This window comes from Sphaeroforma arctica (genome assembly GCF_001186125.1).
Source record: "Sphaeroforma arctica JP610 unplaced genomic scaffold supercont1.952, whole genome shotgun sequence".
NCBI classification, from domain to species: domain Eukaryota; class Ichthyosporea; order Ichthyophonida; genus Sphaeroforma; species Sphaeroforma arctica.
In genome coordinates, this window is record NW_014039606.1 from 7,552 (window position 1) to 18,996 (window position 11,445).

Genomic DNA, 11,445 nt, shown 5'->3' on the forward strand with positions numbered 1-11,445 from the left:
CTACATTATGTGTGGAAATAGGAATCATATATAACATGCCTGTTATGAACGTGTGCTTGTACGGACTATCGGGGTAGCGTCTGAAGTGTTTGATGATGTGTTCTACATTATGTGTGGATACAGGAATCTGGTGCAATCTCATACAGATTGCTGCTGTGAGGTTCTGTAGTGTTTTATCATGTAGTATGTGAGACGGTCCGTAGTGCCAGGGCCAACTATAGTGTCCTCAATCGAAGGATATTGGGTGCATTTTGTCTACAGTACGAATCGATGCGTGTATCTGGTAGTACTTACTATCACTCACAGTACGCAATATTGAACAGACCGAACAACCCGCACATACGTAGCGTATATCGGAGCTCCGGCTTTCGAGTTTTTTTTCTGGCTCTTGGGACCTATTTATGTTCCACCGATACACTTGGCTACCTTCAGGGACCTCTTTGTGGAAGTCATGGATTTAGTAGGTAAACCCGACTATACGCAAGTGAAACTGCTCTATATCGGCGTAGCCACCTACGACATGGAGGAATACTACCACAACCAAACAGTTCGGTACTCAGAGGCCGGCGTGCACGTGTCACAGCTCAACATCACGTGCGATGTTCCCAACGTCGACCGTTTAAACGATCTGTTCGGTACAGCCGATCTGGTTATGGTCAGTGGCGGTAACACTCTCTTCGCAATTGACCGTATGCGACAGACTGGGCTGGATCGCTACTTGCACGACGCTATGGCGAGGTGTGTGAGTGTACGTACTGTGCGGCTACCTTTTGTCGTGGACGTATGTGCACACATGAGTTTTCACCCTTGTCTTTAGAACTGAGAAATTAAATAAAATGGAATGACAATGCCAATACACAACTAAAAATCGTGAGCTAGTGCTTTTAAAAGGCTGAATTGTGGTTGCTATGGCAGTGCCTAGTGGCCTGTGCTAATGTGGTAACTCTCTGCAGCACCCTAAGTAGCTCATTGGAGACTATGTACCTATTTGACTCATATAAGCGGTGGTATTCTATATAGTACTCATGGTGTCTATGTAGCTAACGGAGAGACTATGTACCTATTTGACTCATATAAGCGGTGGTATTCTATATAGTACTCATGGTGTCTATGTAGCTAACGGAGAGACTATGTATCTATTTGACTCATATAAGCAGTGGTATTCTATATAGTACTCATGGTGTCTATGTAGCTGACTGAGGTTGTCAATTGGTGCATAATGTGTTCGAGAAGGCTGGCTACATACTGTTCAGGCCAATGTGCCTATGCGCTGTGCCTTAAACCCTCCAGTCGACACTCAAGAGAGCAAATAGAAAATACTCGAGAGAGAGAGTGAAAAGAAAAAACACCGGGCTTTTTTTAATTTAAAGCTTTACAAAACCCCCTTTCACTGGCTGACGCACGCAGCTACCTCAACCGCACAACTAAGGGCACTCGGCCATTCACTTTAAATCACTCGTCTTTTATATGTGCTCAACACTCGGCTTGACCACTGTTTTCACCACCCTCGAAGTACTGCGTAGACACGCACATACCTTCAGTATACTCCTCCATCCGAGATGGGTAATACAAGGCGGCGTGTAATCGTTAGCGAAGGCATTCAGTATGCATCTGCGTGTGCCCTTGCCTACCACTCACGGTCAGTGTCCGAGTGTGGCCCAATTCCTGTTTGTACACACACCTCTGCTACCTGTGACTTTCTGGGCAAACGTTGAAAGCTGCTTGGGTGCTTGACTCCCTACGACAAATGTGTACACTTAGCCTACGTTGATCACGCACAGCCTGTATAAATGTATGCGATTTCCGTTTACTTATTAATAGGGGGTGTGTGTGATTTCCGGCTTCCAGATGTATACGCTATCTCCACACACCGCGAAAGCGTGCAGCCACTCTGCCATGCACATACACCTCTTGTGTCTAAACCCCTCTCCGTGAACATAAACTACAGGGGTGTTGTGCTCGTCGGTGGTTCTGCTGGGGCTATCTGCTGGTTTGATGGTGGCCACAGTGACAGTATGGACCCAGCCACATACAAGAACGCTATGCTGCATCCGCATCCGCACGCAAACGAGACGGCTCCTCACGCCTCGTGGAAGTACATTCGATCGCCTGGTTTAGGTAGGTTTGTGCGTATGCGGTATAGTGTAGTGTGTGTATACTGACTTGTAGGTGCTGACCAGACATATGTGATATTTGTATGTTATGCATCGGTTGTCGTAAGCGTGTGCGTATGAGTGTGCTTTGCGGCTGCACATGCGCACGAGGTTCAAGATCTACCTGTGCAAGTCGCAGGGAGAAGTAGCACATGCCAGAAGATCTCACAGATATCAATACGACAAAACACGCCGGGGCTACTTTCAGTTTTGGGTTCTCCAAATTGCGGTGACACACCTCCCTACAGGTACACTGAGCTCCTTCTTGGGTAGGGATACCAGTAGGGCCTCAACTTCAAGAGTCCATGCAAATTGAAATATCAATTTTGAGTGTTTTAATTGACCTACGGTGTGCTAACGTGACCAACTCCTGCATGCTGAAACATTTAGTGTGTTATCTGCAACGGTAAGTGGTTCGGGAACAACCAAACGTAATATAAAAACACTTCACTTCTGCTTTACAGACAATATATGTACATCTGCAAGGGCCTTACCAGCACAGCCCATGCAAAATTGTTGAGACCTTATACTGTAGACCTTATAATAAGGGCAAGGATTTGGTTATATCTTAACTGACAATATGAATAAAATATGGATTATGGTCGTCTGGTCGGTCTCTTGAATATGAAAACGTACATTTATCCAACACTGAGCATCCATATACTCTGCAAAAGAAAGTATCTCAACTCGAGGTCTTAAAGTATGCGATAGTTCGTGGTATACGAATATGTGCTTGAGGCTGTTACTACTAATAACACCGACTCACCAACAACAACTCACTCACTGGATCAGGATTTCTGCCGGGTTTGATGGTACCGCACTTTGACAGACGCGAGAGTAATGGCCTTCTGCGTGCAGACGATTTCTTCCGCATGATGCTGAAACACACTGGCGAAAGCGGCATCGCCATTGACCACTATGCTGGATTGATTATTCGTGGAGATAGCTACAGGTGTGTTATTGATTCCGTATATGAGTGTGTGGCTGCTTGTGCTAGTATATGGGCGGTTCCGTTTTCGTGTGAGTTTGCAATGTGCGTTTGCGTATACACAGGCGAAGCGATGGCTATGCTGGATCCGTTATTCATAGGGTTTTAGGATTTTTTGGTGTTGGATCTTTGTGTATTTGTGTGTGGATATGTGCAGCTGTTTGCTTGTACACTGGTACGGGTAAGGTTACGTCGGAGCGTGTGTATAAAAGTGTGTATGTGTCGACTAATTTGGTGACTGATGGGAGTGCGCGCCGATGTAGCAAATAAAATATAGATTTTATTATTTGCATGAAACCGATAAGACTCAACAAATTTGAAACTTACAATGAGGTTCTGAAGTTAATACCAAATCAATAGCCTTGACATGAATTTTAACATCCAGTGGACTCCAAAATGTGTCTATCTTTTACGGTGTTCGTTATTCCCACTTTCTTCTAATATATCTGCAGAGAGTATTTTATAGTATAATTGCACTCCGATGTTGTTCTAAAAATGTCGATCCTAATAATATATTCCTCCAATGCCACGCAATGTATAGAGTTTTCGCAGCCAAAGGTAAACCAGGCACCAATCTTGATGGCCACTTTGACCGCACCGACAAAGGTGTGCCTGCTGTATGGCAAGTGAATGTGCTTGGGACGAGTTCGATTATACAGTTGCTACCCCCGGCTGTGGGGAGCTTGTCAGACCTCCTGAAGCCCGCACTCTTTGTCAATGAAGATTCTTTGCTCGAGACTGCGCGTAAAGAGAATCCGGATGATGGAATCTGCTGAGCTTTATCATTAATCAGTGTTTTCAAGCAACCTACCATAAGACAGTGCTATGAAAGCTAGCTCTCTGTTGGAGCAGTGTGTTTATAAACCTTTTGCCGATAGTTTGACATAGTGCACGTGTATCAGCTGATTGGTTCATTACCGGAACCTATGCACGGGAACAGTCAGAATGTTCACTTTCGTCGCTTTACGATAGGTATGGGAGTCATCAGCTCGCCTTTCATTTCGAGTTAGATATTTTCAGAATTACGATTGAGTGTTAAAAGAAATAAAATTAAAAAGTGTACAAACTAACACGATGTCGTGCAAGCGATGTAATAGAAATAAATTGTGAATGTGTATATAAAGTATGTTAACGATCGATCCAAGTCAAACGTTTTGTGTTTGTACAGATAGTAATAAAAGTGAAAATCCGTGTTTATACGCAAAAATGAAGAAGAAGAAAATGAACCGCACTTTCAATCCCATATATTGAAGCGTGCTATGCGAGAAGCAAGCGTTTTTGAACGCGTGTGGTGGACAGTTCGCGATGAACAAGATCTGACACCAACTACGGCATTGCTTGCACCTTTGCAATGTTCACATTGTGCTGACACCAACTACGGCATTGCTTGCACCTTTGCAATGTTCACATTGTGTGAGTGTTACATTCGTGCTGTTTCTAAAAATTCGTACTCTCCGTCGCCTTACTATAGATGGACCTTAACAGCGACATGAAACAGTCATATTACTTGCGAACTTTTTGAGGCATATGAGCAGTTGTGACTAGGATTGTTTATCGGCACTGACATATCTTACGATTCCAATGATCTTAAAGTGTCTATCTCCAAAGTTCGTAAAACAATAAAAGTCCATCCCGATTTTGTCAATTCAATTTTTAAATGAAATTTACGCTCCGTTTATAACCTCCTTTCCCAGGCATGAGCGAGGTGAAAGAAGCAAGGCAAAATATTGTGCAGTATCGTTGATAGTGGAGACCAAGCTGGTCAAATTCTGCAGTATCAGCTATTTAAATACTTAAAGAGTTGTCCTGGGAATGGGAGGTACCGTGCGACCTCAAACTCCGCAGTCTGCACAGTGCCGAAAATATATTAGCGGCGACAAATATGAATACAATTCTATCAGGCCGTTTGATGAGGCATAGGATAATGGATAAAGTCAAAAGTGTACAACTTAAGCCAAATTAATATTAATAGAAAGGACACCTCAGGGATGAACCTAAATTGAGTTCACCCATCTGATCGTACGGCTGTTCGTAGTGATTGTTCTATTTAACTCAAAATTTCTTTAGTTTTTCCTTCTAGCATATTTTTGGGCTCTCGCGTCAAATTGACTTTATGATCTCGGTGCTGAGAACAAATTCTGTTGCCTCATTACGCATAGAAGAAGACACGTTTCCCCTCTATGTAATGTTATTTGATTGAATCTGCGCGCGCACAGAGCTAGTGAAAGTGACACTCGAAGAAACCAGCGCAGAAATCTCAACACAATTGCTTTATAGGTTTTATAAAACAAAAAACGCTAACTGAAAAACAATGTGAGCAAATGGCTTGATCAAGCACTTAAAAACCGGCTCTTGCGCACAAGCTTATTCTGTGGTGCAAATGTTTGTAAAGTATATGTGCCTCTTGTAGGTTGTATTTGGGAACAGAGCGTAGTATGTATACTGGATACGCACTTGCACGATTAGCAACGGCCGAATTGCGATTTGATCGAACGCATGTTTCAACCCCCCATGTCTGTGCAAAGATATGCTGTAGGTTCTCTTTCAAGGACTATATATGTGAGCCGATACTGTGTCTGTATCTCAATAGTTATTATTTTCGGAAGACAATTAAGACTTTCAAATGTCGTTCTAATACATAGTGTGCTTGTATCTCATAATTGTAAGCTTTAAGAAGACAACTAGACTTTCAAATATTGTTCTAGTCTTGAGTCTTATGCAACATAAGTTGAGAATGTCAATATCAAAGTCATCATATATGGCTACTGTGCGCATTTATTCTCATCTCATACTGTACTTAAACCAATACTTCCAGATCAAGCTGTCATATACAATGACGATTGGGCAGCCTGACGATTAATATACATGAAAATAGAAAGTTTAGATAAAAAGTATAGATAAATATTTCAAACCGTTGAAAGGATAGTTTAGATTCAATGGAGGTTTGGTAGCATATAATTTCAGTGTTATTGCTTAGACGAAAAAACGTATATTCTTACCGATGTCGAGGTTATCCAGCCATCATATATTTAAATTATCTTCCGTCTAGTACACACGACTGTAGCTTGTCTGAAATTTTGCTTTAGTAGCAGCTAGCTACAGTTGTTATTGAATTTGTGTAATCATGGGACGATTCCGCTTACCATGTACGATATCAGTGCTATAACACTTACTATAAAGCTTCAAATATATCGTCTACTCATAGACGTTCGATGCTACATGAAAATATACCTAAATCAAACTTGAGAAAAAATATTTGAAAACCCCAAGCTGGTGCCGTAACACATTGCATGTTGTGTTGCATTGGGACTATGTATTAGCGACTTAATTCCTGGTCGCAATTGTTCGAACGATAACGTATAAGCTTCTCTATTGAATAAGTCCTTCGAAAAAAATACAATTATCAAGTGATCAAAACCCAAGCCGTACGCGGTGTCGGGTACAGGCGTTGGTGGCGTGGTAGGCGCCAATCTAGTGATGGTATGTGATTATAAACTTAAAAGTTTCGAAAGCGAACTCGAATTTGTCCGTTGTCTTAGAAATTGAGATCTTTCAATGGCATTAAAGTCTACAAACTAGAAGTGTCCTTCTGATCTATCTTTCCTGGCCACACTTAAGTTACATCCGCTTATCATTAGCGCCGCGTTAACAGAATAGAACTTCTTCACAGCAATGTATTTTAAGTGATCTTAAAGTCACATTTCATTGTTTTTTATTTTTCTCTTTGGGCATCTTTTGTAAATTTTAGTGCCAATCATGCGGAATGTTTACTTTATAATTCGCATTTTTATATTATACAGGATGTGTCATAAAGGAATGAATCGATCGCTAGACTGATGAATACATATCATCCCCTTCGCGAAAAGAATATTGTCTGTCTGCAGACAATATTATTTGTTATTACGTGCGCGCGTTTGCATTCGTTCTTCATTAAGAATAGGAATAATATTATTTATTTCAATTTGGATAAAGTTTTATATGTCTACATGTACATCAGGCTTCATATTCGTTGGAGAGGTTCTGGGAAAATTGAAGGGAAGTTGAGATTGTCGAAATACCGCGAGATGCTCGGGGCGAGTGATGCAACAATGGGAGACATACGGTGCGTTAGTTCACGGCCTCTACCATTGGGTGAAAACTAAAACCTGTGTGCCATTGCGTGAAAAGCTGGCCCACACTTGTAGTGGTAATATAGGCTGAGTCAGTCTGAGATATTTTGAATGTGATACCAAGTAGGGTGAGGTTGTCATCCGCAATTTTGTTTCAGAGCGAAGTTGGGGGATGTCCGATACCACACCCCACAACTGATGTATTTGGAATATCTTGGCTAGCCATAGCGGGAAGTATTATAGGTGGTATCAGAAGTCTCGAAGATTTGGTCTGCACCGAAATCTGGACATAACACTTCAGTAAAGTGATGAGACGGGGTATGGGGAACATCAATCTATCGACTAGTACTATGAAGAAGGAAGCTTCCGAGATGTTCGTGGAGGGTCCATATGCCGTGGTAATCATGCCGATTCTGTAGTCGTTGTAGTAAGTCCGGTCCAATTGGGGGCAGATTAGGACCCACCAGAATACGCCTTATCAGAGAGTGGCTGGACGTAAAAGTGTTATTTCCAGGGCACACAGGACAGAGACATCCATCAATACGATAGTCAAGCAATTTGAACAGGAACGTGTTGGTTGCTATCATGGCACAAAGGCGGATTAGGGTGCGTTCGCGGCAACGGGTAAAGCTACCATGGGATGGCTTGTCCCGGTCCGTAGTGGGAGGTTCTCCCCCTATAAGTCGATAGTAGTGTTGGCGGCGAGCCCTGCTTGCTATCTCCTTGGTTGTGGGACGTTGTGTGGTATTATGTCGGATATGCTCGCGAAGCTTACGGAGTTCTTTTTGTTGAGGTGTGCACCCGTTTTTCGATTCTAGATAAGCGTAAATACTGAACGGGAATATGTCCGGAGGTTTGATACGTGTCCAAGCGAGTCTCGTCAGTGGGGCGAGTGGGTTTGTACTGTTGATTGAGTCAGTCGTACACTTGTCCTAATGACCACGAGAACTGCTCGATGGTATAGTCTTTTGTGTGTTTTTGATTCCTTTGTGATTTTTTAATGACCTATATCCGACTAGAATACTTTTACCAATTATCGTCCTCAACAGCATTTCGCTAATCGCTCTTATTTTTGACATAGCTCAATCTCACTGGGAGAGTTTGACCGATAAGCAAATGGCCGAACTGCCCGCCTATGCTCCACCAAAACCAGTGCAGAAGGTACATACATTTGCGACATGTGTTTATGTTATACGGAAAATCCAGGTTCGGTTTCAGTATAGTAAAGCACTGCCTAGTGTTCGTTTCGGGTCTGATTGCTTCGATTATTGAGCTTGGAAGTGTTTGCACTAGTGTGAGGTGTGAGGTTTATTTACGAGCCATGAGTCGCTCTGCTGTTGTGATGTTATTGTTGTCGGGGAATCCCGGTTCGTTTATATTATAGTATAGAACTGTCTAGCGTTAATTCCAGGTCTGGTTACTTTTATTATTGTAAGATTGCGAGGCTTTACTTTGCAATATTGTAGGACGAGAAGGCTATTCACGAGTCATGAGTCGCTCTACTGTTGTGACATCTTCTTGTACATCGACTTTGTAGGCAATGTATCGATATCTTTGCGTAATACATGTCCCTTCTCAATGCTCTGCTCCACTGTGTTGCTCTATCCAAAGCCCTGTCGTGTTACATCTGTAGCACGGGCACATGGCATTCTGAAGCGAAATCCGCCCTACCGAAGTATCATCCTTATGCCTTTATGCTTCTACAGAATCCATCTCTCAAGATTATAATGAAAATGGAGCCATGCGCAACGGTTCCGAAAGTGACCGCCGTATTAGATGCTGACCCAGACAGTTACGCAACCGACGATGCGAGCGCGAAATCGAACAGTGGAAGCGATACACCCTCTCGGCTTAGATCAGACAGGGAACGCAATACACCAACCAGCTCGACAAGCAAAACAAGTACAAATCGGTCCAGGAACTCGAGTCCAGGTGCCAGCGCCCATGGAAAGGCACAGCGTTCGGCTTTACCATCTTCAAGTTTAAGCGTGCTTATAGATAAAGTTCTTTCACTAAGAATACTACCTCGCTCGTGGGTGAGCAGTCGAGTACGGCCAGTGCAACCAAAGGTGCAAATGGCGTAATTCCGGGCTCGGTGATAAGTTCAAGTGGTGGCGAGGGTGTGCAGATGACCACATCAGCCACAGATATGCCAGCGATAAACAGTAAGAGTGCCCTGCAAGGCACTCGCAAAGCAGCTAGTGATAGCGTCAGTATACCCCTGGACACCGTGGTAGCGAAGATAGAGAGCCTGGACACCACATCAGATGCTGCGTTGCTAGATGCAGCTGTATCGAATACTGGCAGGTCAACGAGTGACGGTGCCGCTACTACCACCGGGGGCTCAGTACAAAAGTACAAATTTATTGCAGGCGACTAGTGCTGTAGCTTCAAGAGAGCAATCCAGGGGACCCTCACCAGTGCCTACAGTCATTCTGACAGAGAGTATCAACCACTCCACCACTACGAGTTTAACAACCCCCGGAGGGTCAGCTGCGACAAGCAATTCAGGCGCAGCGAACACAATGCCCACACAGTCGACGCTGAGCACGACCAAGAGCGACGACACGTATACAAGCCCTTACCCACATCCCCAAGCACCGGTAGGGGATACAACGAAGAAGTGTTTGTGGTGCTGGTCTGCAATGTTGAGTTATGCGCGCAGATGCGTTTGCTTTTGCCCGCACTTGTTCTTTTGATTATATATTAGGAGTTGTTGCAGGCCGGCTATTCTCAAGAGTCGTTTGGTTGTGTCAGAGCGTGGGTCGGGGGCGGTGTGCATGTTGACAGTGACACAAAAGGCAGTATAAGAGAGGCCGGTATGTTTGCGAGGATATAAGTGTGCGAGATTTGGGTGCTTTACAGAGGTGTTCTTGAAACTGTTAGCAAACTGTATAGCACATTTCTTGTCCATAAGATTCTATCAATCGCTTCTTTTTTTTCTCGAAGACGCTGCTACTTCACATCTCGCCCCAATTTTTCCTTGTGCCATCTACCCGCAGACTCTATCAACTATACGTATATGTAATATATATACGGATGTATACGCTCACCACACCCATCCTTCGATACAGGGCCAGTCCAATCCTATTGCAACCGGCAAGAGTACGGCACCAGCGACAGCTAAACCGTTGGGCACACCGACTGCTGGCAGTCTGACCAAAAGCGGCAGTAACGATAAAATGAAGGTCAAAAATGTAAAATCGCGGGTCAAAGTTGGGGCCAGCGGTACGAAATCTGGAGCTGCCGGCACAAGTAAACTTAGTAAGAAGGAGCGACTAGCAAAGGCTGCGGCTACGAAGGCGACCGAGACAGCTAAACAGGATACGGCAAAAAGCTCTGGAGCAGCGCCTGGGGATAGGTCGGGAAGGTACGTTCGTGCATGCTAAGGGGCATGTTGGGTTTAAATGCGCAGGGGGAAGTAGGTATTCGCCTGGTTATTATAGGCGGGAAGTTATATTACGACTCTTTGCTATGCAGATATTGCCCAGACAGAAACCTTTGACCACACCCAGTTGCGGCTTATTTATATGGTGGGCATGCTGTATCTCTGACGTGTTCACGGATAACCGTTACAATTTTCAAGCCTATTCTGAGGCACTACCTAGTGCTTGCTCTTTTTGATATATTCACAAGGATTTCCTCCAATAACTGATGAGAGATGTTGTTTAATCTCGGCGTGTTCTGTTAGGGTTTGGCCTGGTTAAAATCATCACTGTGGATGTAACATTTTCATACGGGTGGCTACTACCTTTGCACAGTGATAGTAATCGGATGTGTTATACTATTACTGAAAGAACAGGTCAACATACTAATTAATCATATAAAACAGCTGAAGTGGTATCATCAATTACCTCGAATCCGAGACTAGAGGAGTATTTGAATACCATGATATTGCTGTTTCACGAAGTATCGCATCTCTTTACTGGTACTCCAGTGGCTGCCAAAGACGCTCGTCGCCGTATTCTGTCACGCACTTAAGCTTCCGGGCTGAACACACTCCATAAATGGCTTAGGACATCTTGCACACTCGCACACACACGCAGACACACACACACACACACATATATATATATATATATATATATATATATATATATATATATATATATATATATATATATATATATATATATATATATATATATATATATATATATATATATATATATATATATATATATATATATATATA

At 43.3% G+C, this 11,445-nt stretch overlaps 3 protein-coding genes across 3 annotated transcripts in view; all 3 read left to right on the top strand.

Annotated features, from left to right (window-relative positions):
* Positions 1–451: 451 nt before the first annotated feature.
* Positions 452–4,209, top strand: SARC_09405 (hypothetical protein; the record flags this gene model as incomplete). Its single annotated transcript, XM_014296579.1, has 4 exons — positions 452–738; positions 1,949–2,118; positions 2,946–3,105; positions 3,683–4,209. 4 exons carry the CDS (start codon positions 452–454, stop codon positions 3,915–3,917), a joined length of 852 nt encoding a protein of 283 aa, XP_014152054.1. The 3' UTR covers positions 3,918–4,209.
* Positions 4,210–7,999: 3,790 nt separating this feature from the next.
* Positions 8,000–9,630, top strand: SARC_09406 (hypothetical protein; the record flags this gene model as incomplete). Its single annotated transcript, XM_014296580.1, has 3 exons — positions 8,000–8,043; positions 8,300–8,411; positions 9,295–9,630. 3 exons carry the CDS (start codon positions 8,000–8,002, stop codon positions 9,628–9,630), a joined length of 492 nt encoding a protein of 163 aa, XP_014152055.1.
* A 145-nt stretch (positions 9,631–9,775) lies between these two features.
* SARC_09407 (hypothetical protein) overlaps positions 9,776–11,445 on the top strand; it is a gene marked incomplete at both ends in the record, with an annotated part of 4,871 nt that continues 3,201 nt past the window's right edge. The window contains 3 exons of the mRNA XM_014296581.1: positions 9,776–9,853; positions 10,325–10,620; positions 11,188–11,218. Coding sequence (XP_014152056.1) covers positions 9,776–9,853; positions 10,325–10,620; positions 11,188–11,218 — 405 coding nt within the window. The remainder of the gene's footprint in view (positions 9,854–10,324; positions 10,621–11,187; positions 11,219–11,445) is intronic.